The sequence below is a fragment of the Neoarius graeffei genome, chromosome 13 (genome assembly GCF_027579695.1).
Source record: "Neoarius graeffei isolate fNeoGra1 chromosome 13, fNeoGra1.pri, whole genome shotgun sequence".
NCBI classification, from domain to species: domain Eukaryota; kingdom Metazoa; phylum Chordata; class Actinopteri; order Siluriformes; family Ariidae; genus Neoarius; species Neoarius graeffei.
The window spans coordinates 29,363,387-29,378,888 of record NC_083581.1 but is presented as its reverse complement, the minus strand read 5'-3'; the positions used below and the strand labels follow the sequence as shown (position 1 = coordinate 29,378,888).

General features: G+C 42.0%; 1 protein-coding gene across 2 annotated transcripts in view; it reads left to right on the top strand.

Annotated features, from left to right (window-relative positions):
* magi3a (membrane associated guanylate kinase, WW and PDZ domain containing 3a) overlaps positions 1–15,502 on the top strand; it is a 439,861-nt gene that overhangs the window by 320,567 nt on the left and 103,792 nt on the right. For both annotated transcript variants that reach the window (XM_060937472.1, XM_060937471.1), the window contains exon 7: positions 3,663–3,720. In XM_060937472.1, the coding sequence (XP_060793455.1) occupies positions 3,663–3,720 (58 nt within the window). The remainder of the gene's footprint in view (positions 1–3,662; positions 3,721–15,502) is intronic.

Genomic DNA, 15,502 nt, shown 5'->3' with positions numbered 1-15,502 from the left:
TAACTACAAAAAGACAATTTGATGATACATGATAACACATGCTCTCAACATAATAATTGTGAATGTTGGCTACATTCCGTAGCCTAGTTTTTAACTATATCATAGGCCAATTTGTACGGAAAAAAATAAACTGTATGACAATGACACATAGTCTACTGTACAGTAATCTTAGTGACCTGTTAGCAGCAGTCATAAATGTACATGTTGTTGAAATATAACACTCTGAGCTAAAGTTAAGATAATAGGCTACTTACTATGCATGTACCAGATGCTCTTTAAACATATTCTTGAGAAATGATACAGCTAATGTACTGAAATATGTTATATATTGTGTATTTCACAACAACTATATCAGGATATCAGGAGTCTGAAGAGCAAATGACACATCATACAGTAATATTAGCTTGCTTAGTTAGCTGTAGCCATAGCCTATATGTATAAATATGTTGTTGAAATGTATAACATATTTTCAAAGGTAAAATTAACATACATACTGTGCATGTGTTCCTCTGTAAAGCAATGCTCTTGATGACATTTCTTATAGGCTATAGCAAGCCTGATGAAGAGCAGCTCAAAACATCACTGTAAACAAAATCTTTCAACAGGAACTACTTTGTGTGGATTACTCTCAGCAACCATTCCAATAGGCTTGCAATGTGCATGACTTTGTAGTCATTCCCCCAATGAATATTAAATGAGTGATTTTAAAAAAACTTAATTTTTTGAAGGAAAGCTGGAATATGAAATCTTTTCATCTTTCATCTTTTCATCACAAAGATATTGCAAGAAAACAACCACACAGTGTCATTTTTTACCTATTCATGCATTAAAGGGTTAATATGGTGAAGTGTACCTTGCACCATTTGATTCCCTGACCCTGAAAATGTGGGTTTAGCAGTTAAAATCAACATTCTAGCTTTTTCAGAAGCCGAGATATCACAAATTAAACTTTTAAGGCGGCCATTTTTAAAAGTTCAATCTGGCCGCCACAGAGGCATCTGAAAAAATGCCAACATTGATTTTCTGACTCCTTATATAATAACCTTTCCAAAAATGTATAATTTACATAATCCCCAAAAACTTCCCACTAAAGTCAAAATTTGATAATAAGGAACCGGACTATAATTCTTCGCCGACAAATAGTGGAGCAATATCAGAAAGGAGTTCGACAGTGTAAAATTGCAAAGGGTTTGAACATCAAACTCAAAATTTGAAGTTCTTTATGGAAATCAGGGACGCCGTGTCATTCGGACTAAAGAGGAGAAGGACGACCCAAGTTGTTATCAGCGCTCAGTTCAGAAGCCTGCATCTCTGATGGTATGGGGTTGCATTAGTGCGTGTGGCATGGGCAGCTTACACATCTGGAAAGACACCATCAATGCTGAAAGGTATATCCAGGTTCTAGAGCAACATATGCTCCCATCCAGACGACGTCTCTTTCAGGGAAGACCTTGCATTTTCCAACATGACAATGCCAAACCACATACTGCATCAATTACAGCATCATGGCTGCGTAGAAGAAGGGTCCGGGTACTGAACTGGCCAGCCTGCAGTCCAGATCTTTCACCCATAGATAACATTTGGCACATTATACAACGGAGGATACGAAAAAAAAAAGACCTAAGACAGTTGAGCAACTAGAATCCTACATTAGACAAGAATGGGTTAACATTCCTATCCCTAAACTTGAGCAACTTGTCTCCTCAGTCCCCAGATGTTTACAGACTGTTGTAAAGAGAAAAGGGGATGTCTCACAGTGGTAAACATGGCCTTGTCCCAACTTTTTTGAGATGTGTTGTTGTCATGAAATTTAAAATCACCTAATTTTTCTCTTTAAATGATACATTTTCTCAGTTTAAACATTTGATATGTCATCTATGTTCTATTCTGAATAAAATATGGAATTTTGAAACTTCCACATCATTGCATTCCGTTTTTATTTACAATTTGTACTTTGTCCCAACTTTTTTGGAATCGGGGTTGTATGTCGGTAATGCACATATTGCGATTTTGTTCAATTCGGTCGCATTTTACCAGAGTTACAGCCCTTGATTTAACAACCTTGTACTTTGACAATTTCATGAAGGTGTGCTCGGCTTCTGACATCAACTCCTCTCACAATTCGTAGAGGAATTTCACCAAACTTATGACCGTATGACGCATATTGAAATTTCATTTAATTTGGGGAAATTTTCCCAGAGTTATGCCCTTGATTACTAACAAACTTGGACTTTGGCAAGTTCATCAAGGTGTGCTTGCTTGATGATCAACTTCCCTCACAATTCCCCCCCCCCCCCCCCCCCCCCCCCCCCCCGCTGGCCAAAAGGCTTGAAGGGGGATTATGTCATGGTGATGTCCATTCGTCCCGGAAAGGGTACTCACCTTCTGAAATCGACTCCTCTCACAGTTTTTGAAGGAATTTCACGAAACTTGGCAGGATTTTTTGTTATACATCGCTAATAACCATATTGCGATTTCGTTCAATTCGGTCACATTTTACCAGAGTTACAGCCCTTGATTTAACAACCTTGTACTTTGACAATTTCATGAAGGTGCGCTCGCCTTCTGACATCAACTCCTCTCACAATTTGTGGCCGAATTTCTCGAAGCTTGGCCAAAGGACTTGTTCTATGACGATAATACGCATATTGCAATTTCGTCCAATTCAGTCGCATTTTACCAGAGTTATGGCCGAGTTGCCAGAGGGGGATATTATGCTCTCAGAGCAATCTTGTCCAAGCTGATGATAACCACAGAGGTAGGATGTCCAAAAGCAAGTACGGAGTGATTTTTGGATATTCCAAAAGCGTCCAACGAAAAGGATTGTGGAAACAGACAGAATAAATAAAACACTCTTGGGGCACTTCTCTATACTTTCAAATCAGTGATCTGAAAGCGATATCAGTCTGTTAAAGTGAGGGGGAAAAAAAGGCTTTGCACAGCAGAGAATTATAGACCTGACTCCATCCGGTTGGAAATATTTATACATGCGCAAAGCACTCAATAAAAAGTCTGCTTTTTATTTCTTTTTAAAAACACCATCTGCCCCTCTGTTTTTCCACCGTCTCAATTAGTCAGTATCTTCACAGCAGTGAATGTATTAGGCAACTAGTGGAATTGTCCACGCAGCAATGCTTTTCCCCCAAGTTAACTCGCACTACTAAAGCATAGACACACACACACATCCCAAAAGCCGAGAATGGTCCTTGTTCCTAGCATGCGAATAAATTAAAGTCAAGCGGACAGGCAGGAGGACCGAGCAAGCAAGCGGGCGGACATGAGACTCGCGCTGTCTCACTTTACTAATGGCTCTTTGGAACAGACTGAAGAACTTATCACCGTGCCATCTCGCCCTGGCAATTCTTGCACTGTTCTTGCGTGAAGTGTGCATGTCTCGGTGTCACACACTCATTTTTTACTCTCGCAGTGCAGGCAAAGACAACTAATGACTCTCCCGAGCTCATGTCCAGATCTTAATCGACAACTCGCCCCGTTTCTTCGTGCGGTCTTCTTTTCCTCTCTGTCCTTTCCTTTTTATTATTGCAGGTCATCTTTCTGCTCATACACACAGGAGCTCGGATTGTTCACGTGCTCTGACTCTGGTTTAATTGGGGCTCGTATGTTTTTTTTTTTTTTTTTTTTTTTTTTCTGTTCCTCTACAGAGCTGCCGTACGGCTGGGAGAAGATCGAGGACCCGCAATATGGCACCTACTACGTGGAGTAAGTGACACACAGAATGCTGCGAATACGCTTCATTTATTGAATGAATATCTTCATAATGATGATACTTTTTTGGCCCCTTTTTCATAGCGGCAGTTTGGTTCGTCACGCTTATTGTTTTCGATCAAAATCGGATTTATTAAGTCTGCATGAAGTGAACTGCAGAGGAGTAATCCAGCTCTACGAGACATTAATTTGAGATCAGAGGCTATGAGGCTTATACCGTTGTGCCAACCACAACCACGTGGGGTGAACAAAACCATGTGGCGACGAGCAAATTTCACGTCCAGGCTGTTTTTTTTTTAAATTGTAGATATCTGGCAGACAAGTAGGATTATTATGAACACGAAAAAGGGGAAAAAACCTACTCCTTCTTGACTGCTTTTTTTTTTTTTTTGCCAAGTGTGCAAACACTGTATGCGACATGATCATATACTTATTTGTTCTCCTTAGTCCAGTGTTTCTCAACCACTGGGCCACGAAGCACCATCTAGTGGGGTGCAATTTTTTTTTTCAAAGTTTGAAGCCAAATACTAAATAGTTCAGGATGTCTTCGTGTCCCAAATCTGGCAGCTGGTTTGCCGTACAGTTTTCAAGTGGAATAAATACATTTGTGGATAAATTAAGAAAAATAAGCCTTTATTTTTGTCACATTCCTCCTCTACATTTAACCCCGCGCACACAAAGCACGTGCACAGTGGGAAGAATAAATAAATACATTTGTGGATAAATGATATGGACCTGTGATGCCTGCTGAAAGAGAAGAGCAGGGAGGATTGAGACTCAAGCAGCTGTGGTTCGTCGTAGCACCCTAGCAACCATCGCAAAGACGCGTACAAAAAGCCCAGAAATGCCTCCTTCCCCGGGCAAAAACAATACAGGATTTATCTTGTAGTGTCCTGATCCTCAGATCTTTAACCCAGCCACATATACGGTAAAAAGTTGTTCTCCTCCATGCTCTTCCAGTTTTTCATCTGCGTGTCCGTGTCTGCAGCACCAGGTAGTTTGAGATGTCCGGGAACTCAACAGATGGATCATTTTCCAACTCATAATGAATGACTTTATTTAAACACGACCAGTTGATCAGCAGAGCTGGTGGGGTCGTGCATGTACAGATGCAAATAATTACAAATACAAAAGACTCAAAATATACACAATCTGTTAATTATCTTCACATTACGTTCATGAATAGTATGCATAACTATCATCTTTGTGTTTTGTTACGGCTACAATAGGGTCAAAAATGTATTCTACTCATGCCAAATTTAGCTCGTAATTTTTTAACTCGTAGGAAAAGTCCTTCTTTGTTAGTGTGTAAGGATCTAATCCCATTGAGTGGTTTCTATATCCACTTCTTTTAAGTGTACGTCTTGGTTTTAATAATTTGCTTGTTTGCTGAACACAAACATGGCAATAAGTTCTTGTGTTAATGGACCAGACTCCACTTTTAGATCAATAATCCCTTTTGGCTGAGAATCCCCTGAGTGCATGGTTTGGCTTCTGGCACATCCGGACGGTTTTAAATACAATACCTACAATTAAAAACAGTTTGTTTTTATTGCATTTATTTAATTCCTGGGCTCCCATCTGTAACAGGGAGTGATGTTGCATCCCATTAATGCACTTTACAATAGATTATTAGATTCTAATAGAATAGATGAGCCAAAATAACCGGGGATCTTTTTTTTAATGGGCCCCGACTCGTTACAAGTAGAAAAGGTTGAGAATCCCTGCCTTAGTCTGTATTCATGCACTGAACTCGCTAACTTGCTTGTCATGTCTGATTTACGTTACGTTAGTTAAAGTTCCCGTGTGTAAGAATTTAAGCTATAAACATTCAAAAACTCGAACCAAACTTATCGTCAGAATGTGACGCAACAACAGCATCGACGTCATTTCAAAGACGTCTGTCTATGGGGTCGCAGAGACACTTCTTGAAGTTAGCATGCTAATCAGCTAGCCCCGAGAAAAGGCGCACTGTCCGTCTTTTACCACTTGATGCCTCAAGAGACAATAGTGAGCCATGTGATGCCTCACATACAAACAAAGGAAACCAAAACATGGATTTGTGGTTCTTTTTGGAGAAGGAAATCAAGAACCAGGAGAAACCGAATCAGAATCCGAAGCAGTGGTATTTGGACAAACCGAACAGCAATGGCTAAACAGCGGATTACAAACCCTGAGCTCGTTTTTTGGACTGAGCGAATACAGTTTACGTGAGTTTAAAAGTTACAAATCGTGTAACTCCTGAAGAGTTTCGCAGTGGCCGTGTGGAAGATCTGCTACTGCTAATTCACCAGCTGACTTAGCAGTTTGTAAAAATACGTGACCCGTGTACATATTTTTTTCTGTAAACTTATAACAGTTTGTCATACAGAGAGACATCTAGTATCGCCAGACAAAGGTATAATTATTGTGCTGTTTATTTTGATACGTGGCACATTGTGAAACGATAAGGACTTCGTGACGTATGCAACCTGAGAAACAAGAGTGTGAAAATGGCTGAAGGAATTAGTAAAGAGATTACACTCACCGGCCACTTTAAGAGTAACTTGTTCTTGATTCCAAGGTTCCTGTTCTTGGCTGCAGGAGCGGAACCCAATGTGGTTTTCTGTTGCATGCTGAGATGCTTTTCTGCTCACCACCATTGTAAAGAGTTGCTATGAGCTACTACAGCCTTCCTGGCAGCTCAAATCGATCTGTGCCGAGTTTCCCAAAAGCATCATAGATCATTAAAGATCATCTTTAAATGGTAGAGCGAGCAGCACAGTGAACACTCTCGTTCCTAGTTAACGTGCTCTTAGCGTTAAGAGGCTTTTGGGAAACCAACCACTGGCCGTTTTCCTCTGATCTCTCTTACCGACAAGGCGTTTGTTCCCACCCACGGAACTGTCGCTCACTAACTCGCACGATGTAGTGTGTGTTTATTTTTCGCACCATTCTGTGTATACTCTAGAGCAGGGGTCTTCACTCCTATCCGCAAAGGGCCGGTGTAGCTGCAGGCTTTCATTACAGCCAAATTGGAGGCTCACTTGATTGTTGACTGGAGACGAGGGTGAAATGATTAAACAAGTGAAATCAGGTGTAGCTCCTGCTTGGTTGGAATGAAAGCCTGCAGCCACACTGGCCCTTTGTGGATAGGATTGAAGACCCCTGCTCTAGAGACTGCTGTGTGTGAAAACCCCAGGAGATCAGCACTTTCTGAAATACTCAGGCCAAGTTTACATTAGACCGTATCTGTGTCGTTTTCTTCGCGGATGCACTGTCCGTTTACATTAAAACGCCGGGAAACGGGAACCCGCCAGCATCCACGTATTCAATCCAGATCGTGTCTGGTCCGGTGCTGTGTAAACATTGAGAATACGCGGATACGCTGTGCTGAGCTGTAGCTGGCGTCGTCATTGGACAACGTCACTGTGACATCCACCTTCCTGATTCGCTAGCGTTGGTCATGTGACGCGACTGCTGAAAAACGGCGCGGACTTCCGCCTTGTATCACCTTTCATTAAAGAGTATAAAAGTATGAAAATACTGCAAATACTGATGCAAATACTGCCCATTGTGTAGTTATGATGGTCTTTAGGCTTGCCATCCTTCCACTTGCAAGTGGTGAGTGACTTGCGCACAGCGGCTCAGTCCCGAATCACTGCTCGTGCGCTACACTCGCGCGCTCTGTGAGCTGCGCAGGGCCGGAGTGCGCGCCCTCCAGAGGGCACTCGCTGTTCAGGGCGGAGTGATTTGGAGCGCAGCCGCTGAGGAGGAAGCGCTGAGCCGCACTGACACATTTCAACTTGCGTGCCGAATTAGTCATGTGATTCACGTATCCATGTATTGGCGTTGCTGTGTGCACGCTAATCGTTTTTAAAAACGTTAATCTGATGATCCGCTGATACGGTCTAATGTAAACCCCACCTCAAACCGGTCCATCTGGCTCAGACCGACACCCACGCCACAGTGAAAGAGTCACACTTTGAGATCACAATTTTTCCCCATTCGGATGTTTGACGTGAGTGAACGTTTAATATTTGAAGCTCTTGATTTGTATCCGCACGATTTTACGCATTGGGCTGCTGTCCAGGGATCGGCTGCTTTAGAGAACTGCATAAAACCAACAGCAGGCGGACGGGTGTACCTAATAAAGTGGCCAGTGAGTGTATTTTGCACAAGTTTCAATCTTTCTTCATAAAGTGATTCCTTCAGTGCGTCCAAATACTGTGCAAACGTGACTAACATCATTACAAGTTGCTTCGTATCCATGCCGTGAGTAATTCAAACAAGAGTCATGGGTGTGGAGATGGACGCCGGGCTGTATGAGCTGTATTGTAACTATGATGAAAGTTCTTTTTCTCGCCAAGACTGTCGCATAGACAAGTAACTAGCATGGGTGGAACAGTCAAGTCGTACTGATTCATGAAATGTGTGCTGCACCTTCAGCGATGAATATTTCATGAGCAATTAAATGGATTATAAGGGATATGAATTTGGACACGTCCATCAGGTTCAGTTACATACCTGCGGGTTGAGAGCTGCCGTGGTCTCGTACACTACTGATGAGCGAGTTGCCGTGGCTGTTTTCTTGCTAAAGACTGAAAAAAGCAAGTTATAGCATATAACATGATCTGACGGCACCTGTGAAGATTATAAAAAGAGCATTTTTTTTTAATAACCGATTCCTCAAAAGTTAGATTGGATCAACTGAAAAATATCTTGACGCTGTGTTAAAGCTAGATTTTTCAGGTGTACTGTAGGTCATAAAAAGAATTTTCCCTGACACCCAGTTATTTTTGTTTCGTGGACCAAAAGCTACTGAATTTGGATCATAGACTTCCAATTTTATTATTTTTTATTATTATTATTATTATTATTATTATTATTTAAACAATTAATGAATTTAAGGCCACGTGGCCCTAAATTCTCCGCTCTTTTTTCCTGCTTCACCATGACGCGATGCAAGATACTACGTCATGCATGACGCGGTGGGCTTTCCCCCGGTCGCGCAAGGCATTGCGGGGATACAAATTCGAAACAGGAGAGAAAAATGGCGGACGTGAGTGTGCGAATGAAATGAAGGAAAGGAAACGCAGGACCAAACGAATAAATATCGGCGCTCGGCGAGCACCTCGGCGTGATGAGCTGTTCGGTTAGCGACAGAACGACGGACGGTCAAAGGTCTCTCTGTCTGCTTGACTGCGCGACGCGAGCGATTTCATGCACATTGTTTGCGAGAGAATCCCTGCGTTCCCCCACAGGTATTATAGAAATGCGAAACAAATTTCAGAGGGAACTAAATTTCACCGATTTTATGAAATCGAAAGACCCGCTAGCTTTAAGCGAGTTGTAATTCTACGAGGGTGGTGCTGGTGCTTTTGGCGGGGGGGGAGGGGCTGTGTGCATTTCCTTGTTTCTTATGATTGGAGTGGCCAACTTTCTGGTGTTATACTGCCCCCTGTTTGTTTGGAATGTGTAACATGAATTCACCAGGTGGTGAATTCTTCCACACAGCACTTTTAATTTGGCCAGTTTGGTTTCTGGGCAACAAAACCACAAAGCTCGGCAGCACATCGTAGCCGTAACTTATTCAGTGCACAAGGCAATAAATTTATCGTTTATCCTTGTTTAAACACTGATAAATAGAGTTCAATATGTTGTAGATGGCACATATTTATCTGAACTCACCAGATGGCAGCTTTGACTGAGAGGCTGATAAGTAGATAATTGACAGTGTTGGAGAGAGAGAGAGAATGATTCCCATCTCAGCTTTACAATATCTTTGTATTTATTCCTAAATTTCTTTATTTCATCCAAAATGAAATCTCGCCCTCCAGGAACCTACTGCATATAAATATCAGGTTCTCCTGTGCTGAAGTTATTATGTTGGATGAACCTTACACTTAATAATAACTCATCAGTTAGTTATTATTGAGTTTTATGCGATTTTGCTATTTTTTCATTTCGTCCATCGCTATTGTTAGGATAAATAAGATCAATCAGACTTTCTCCTGGAAGCCTGTGGAAAGAGGCAGCAGTATGAGGTTTGCCACTACGGTGTCTGCCTTGGATTCGATTATTTCTGTAATATCCAGTGTACAGCGAGCAGAGCGGACAAAAAACATGAACAATACAGCTTTTACATTAAAAAAAAAAGATCAAGCCAAGATGAGGAAATAAGCGCAAATAAAATAACATCTCGAGGGCTACAAATATGAACCTATAACAGTAGAATTTCATAGGATTTAAGGCTAGACAGCAAGGTGATAACCTTGGGCCCTACTACTCCAAAGAAAACGCTGGGGTCACGAAAAAGCCTCCTGATACCTTTTCATGGAATCCACACATACTTTATCAGAGTTAAAAAAAAAAATCACGAATGTTCGGAAAGTTCATATCGGACTTCTCTGATCTGATATCTGCAGTCAATGGGCATTTACAAAGGATATGTTCTTCAGTTTGAACTGCGCCACAAGGGCATAATCGTTCACCGTGTGGGATTCTAGCCCATCGACCGGTCTCTACAACAAGACTGTGAGCTGAAAGGCGTAACCTCATGGTTGCGTACAGGCATAAGAGAACTGTGAACCGGTCGTATGCCGCAAGGTCGATGCGATTTCGTGATTTTGTTCGAGATACTTGACAAACCAAACACACACCCGTTGTCGAAAACGTCATCTAGAGCCATGTTCACGCTGCGTTAACGTGTGCCCTGGGTGACGAGATCACAAGTAGACAGCCGAGACGGACAGCTGTTCACACCTGGAGTCGTGAACGCGTCTTCAGCGAGCGCTGGCGATCGGATTTCATGCGTCGTTTCTGCTGGAAGAAAGAGCGTCACGTGTCGCACACAAAAGAAACAAACTGTACTGCTGTTCAGCACAGTTTCCTGCAACGGTGACTTTATTGTCCAGCAGAGGTGGACAAAGTCGAGTCAAAGTCCTTCCCGCACCATTCATGGCGCGTTTGGCGGCGCCGATCTCCGTTTCGCCCATATTACATACGGTAGCTAGGGTTACAGTGGGGGGCTGGTCCTCTGGTAACCGCGAGAGTTTGACTCCCCACTCGCATCTGTATTGCAGCCTGCTTTGCCATGATGATCTTTGGTATGACCCGACCATGAGTAGAACTCGCAATCTCCCGATCGAGAGGCGGACACGCTAACCACTAGGCCACAAAGTACCCAACTTCATTACTACAGATCCCACTGGTCAAATATTACGCCGATTTGTACAGTCACATTTTTACTTAAGTACTGAAGTGCTTGCTTTTAAAAATACTTAAGTACGTTTTCTGTCAACGCATTGTTGTATTATTGCCACAACGCTTACAAAATCTAATGCCTCTGAAGCGACCGACTAGATTTACTGACTCGCTTGTAGAACCTGTCGAATAAACACCTTTAAACACATATCTACATTCTGTTTATTTGGCAAGATTATGCTGAAACACATTTCTGAAAGGACTTCAGATAAGTTAACGTTATTCATGTTAGTGTAACTCCGTTTTTACATGCTAACTAACAGTGTCCAAGTTAACTAGCTATGTGTAAACGATAGCTGTGGACAAGGCTACGGCAACTTGGCGGGCAAATCCATAGAAAGTCGTTTGACTAACCAGACTGCATAGCTATTACAACATTATCGCTAGCTCTAAAAGCACAGACAACTTCTTCACTGCAAGCTTTCTCTTGGAATAAAACGTTTATATAGATCAATATGCTTCCGCAGGTTGGGGGGCGAGTTTTTGTAGGCCGTGATATGGGTCATTTTAGGCAAACAACTAAAACGAAACGAATCTTTAATCCGTACGGAAAACTGAAGCATGGGTTCATGGGCCACGAGTGTGTGCGTGCGTTCCCCAGAAGAACCGCCTCCTTCCATTCTGCCATCAACTGATCGAGTTCAAATAATGTTGCGGGGGAAATCACTGAACTTGATTTTCTACAGTCTATGGACATGACGCAACCCTAGTGATTACTGATAGGCTGTCTCAGTGTCAACTGGTGGGGGGGAGGGGAATCACGTTTTAGGAAAGAAAAGGGGGGGGAACCCGTCCACTTTCAAAGCTGCTTCATAGTAACGAGGACCTTGATAGAAATGTAGTGGAGTGAAAAGTCTGATATTTTTGTCTTGTCTTTCAAATGTAGTGAAGTTAAAGTCGTAAGTTTAAAAAAATATAAAAAATACTCTAGTACAGTGTTTCCCAACCTTTCTTGAGCCATGGCACATATTTTACATTCGAAAAATCCCACGGCACACCACCAAACAAAAATGTCACAAAAAGTATGTATCATGAAGTACAATGATCATCTAGTCTCAACTTACTCACAATTTACTCACTCAGTGTGAAACCTGGGCCTGTTCAGTTGAACACAAAGCTGATATACTCGTAGGAATTGAAGAAAGACACACACGAAGATCAACAGCTCTGAGTCACTCTCCTTTTTTAGTTTGTATAGCAGTCATGCTTGAAAAGCACAGCTCGCATAGATAGGTTATGGAAAATCGCCTTTTTTGCTTTCTTCTGACCTCTACTTATACTATGACCTTCATCTGGGTCAGAATTTTCTCCAGGACCCAGTTTGGATTGTGTACTTTTTCTTTTCAAATATTTATCCATCGCTGTCACACCCGAAGCATTACTAATTCTGCTGTTTGAATGGCAACAGGTAGATACACAGGTTAATTAGCTACCTGCTGCCATGTAGTGTAAGAGTATTTAATTGTTCTGCCTGTCACTATACGTCGCTAGCATAGATAAACGAAGACAAATTATTTGCAGTAAATAAATAATTTTTGGAACAATTAAGTGAAATTAGATAATTTCCCACGGTACACCTGATGATCTTTCACGGCACACTAATGTGCCACGGCACAGTGGTTGGGAATCACTGCTCTAGTAAAGTACAGATACTCAAAGTGTACTTAAGTACAGTACTTAAGTAAATATACTTCGTTACTGTCCACCTCTGCTGTCCAGGTAGTTAGTTGCCTTTCTCATTACAAATGTGATGTGGCCACATGCGTTCCAGATCACCTCCGAATGATCGGAGCGCTAGCCGTCTTCGAGGTACATTTGACCCCGTTCACACCGGTACTTAGCGCTGACCGCTTATAATCCGATCACCCAGGACACGTGTTAAAGCCAGGTGTGAACAGGAGCTGCATGAGAAACGGCCCAATGAGGAGAGCTGCTCACTTGCGTGTCTCTATCCATTCTTTCTTCGTCTGTCTCGAATAAGAAAGAAGGATGAAGATGACTCATGCGCAGTGCAACAAGGGCTCAGAAAGCTCTCTCGCCCACCCGCCCACACACACACAAGCATGCTGTTTACTCAGCGCAGATTTGGTATGTGGTTCCTCTCCATGTGCAGAGCAGTCACGACCCGACTTAAGACAATCCTACGGCACACTCATCAGCTGCTTGATCTGTTAAACACACAATGTAGAAGAGTTAAGACTCGACTCCAACGTGGACACAAAGTCAAAAGATGACTTTTTTTTTTTTCCTTTCCCCTCCCAATAAAATCAGCTTGTTGTATGATGATCAAAAGTAAAAGATTATTTGTGTCACAAACGATGTCAATTAACGTTTACCAGCTGCTTTAATAGGAACACCTACACACCTGATCAGTTATCTAATCAGCCAATCATGGAGCAGCAGCGCAAGGCATGAAATCATGCCGATACGGTTAATCAGTTAATGTTCACGTCAAGCAACAGAAGTGGGGGGGGGAAGGGAATGTGATCAGACTTTGTTGGCTGGTTTGAGCGCCGATGTCCTGGGATTTTCACGCGCAATAATCTCTAGAGTTTACATCGAATGGTGCGAGAAACAAAAAGGAATCAAGCGAGCGGCAGTTCCGAGGGTGGAAAATATACAGCGCTCAGCGTAAATGAGTACACCCCCTTTGAAACGTAACATTTTAAACAATATCTCAATGAACACAATTTCCAAAATGTCGACAAGACAAAGTTTAATATAACATCTGTTTAACTTGTAACGTGAAAGTAAGGTTAATAATATAAACTTAGATTACATATTTTTCAGTTTTACTCAAATTAAGGTGGTGCAAAAATGAGTACACCCCACAACAAAAACTACTACATGTAGTACTTTGTATGGCCTCCATGATTTTTAATGACTGCACCAAGTCTTCTAGGCATGGGATGAACAAGTTGGCGACATTTTGCAACATCAATCTTTTTCCAATCTTCAACAATGACCTCTTTTAGTGACTGGATGCTGGATGGAGAGTGATGCTCCACTTGTCTCTTCAGAATTCCCCAAAGAAATTAATTTCTTTACACCACAAAGGTGAAGGCTACAAGAAGATCAGCAAAGCTTTACTCATCAGTCAGAATACTGTAGCAAAAGTGGTACAAAAATTTAAGAAAGATGGAACTGCAGCCATCTCACAGAGATGTCCAGGTCGTCCACGGAAGTTTACACCTCGACAGGAGCGTCTTCTGATGAGAAGATAACTGCAAGTTCACTGCAGTTATCTAAAGAAATAGAAAGCCAAACTGGGGTGACTATTTCCCGTGACACAATATGGCGTACACTGCAGAGGAATGGCATGCATGGATGCCATCCACGAAAGAAGCCTCTCCTAAAGCCCAGGCACAAAAAAGCCCGCCTAGAGTTTGCCAGGGCCCATGAAGACTACTGGGACTTTATACTCTGGAGTGATGAGACCAAGATAAATGTTTTTGGAACTGATGGCTTCAAAACTGTATGGCGTCGCAAAGGTGAGGAATATGAAGAAAAATGTATGGTGCCTACAGTGAAACATGGTGGTGGCAGCGTCCTTATGTGGGGCTGCATGAGTGCTGCAGGTGTCGGGGAGCTGCATTTCATTGATGGCATCATGAATTCACAGACGTATTGCTCTATACTGAAAGAGAAGATGCTACCATCACTCCGTGTCCTTGGTCGTCATGCACTTTTCCAACATGATAATGATCCTAAACGCACATCTAAGGCCACCGTTGGATTTCTGAAGAAGAACAGGGTGAAAGTGATTCAGTGGCCAAGTATGTCTCCTGATCTGAACCCAATCGAACACCTATGGGGAATTCTGAAGAGACAAGTTGAGCATCACTCTCCATCCAGCATCCAGTCACTAAAAGAGGTCATTGTTGAAGAATGGAAAAAGACTGATGTTGCAAAATGTCGCCAACTTGTTCATTCCATGCCTAGAAGACTCGGTGCTGTCATTAAAAATCATGGAGGACATACAAAGTACTAGATGTAGTAGTTTTTGTTGTGGGGTGTACTCATTTTTGCACCACCCTAATTTGAGTAAAACTGAAAAATGTGTAATTAAGTTATATTATTAACCTTACTTTCCCGTTACAAGTTAAACAGATGTTATATTAAACTTTGTCTTGTCAACATTTTGGAAATTGTGTTCATTGAGAGATTGCTTAAAATGTTGCTTTTCAAAGGGGGTGTACTCATTTACGCTGAGCTGTGTGTGTGTGTGTGTGTGTGTGTGTGTGTGTGTGTGTGTGTGTGTGTGTGTGTGTGTAAAATAATAAGCTTTTGTTAATGATGGACGCCAGAGTAACCCAAATAACCACTCTTTACAGCTGTGGTGAGCAGAAAAGCATCTCTTGACTGCTTTCACATACCCATAATGCTTTGCGCCTTGGGAGATAACCAGACGCTATAATTGTTTCCTAAGTCAGATAACCTCAATCATTTCTTCGAATTCACACAGGGGGGGAAAAAAAAAAACCTTTTCCCGATTTACAGTTTTATAGAACACCTAAAGAGGCTAAGCATC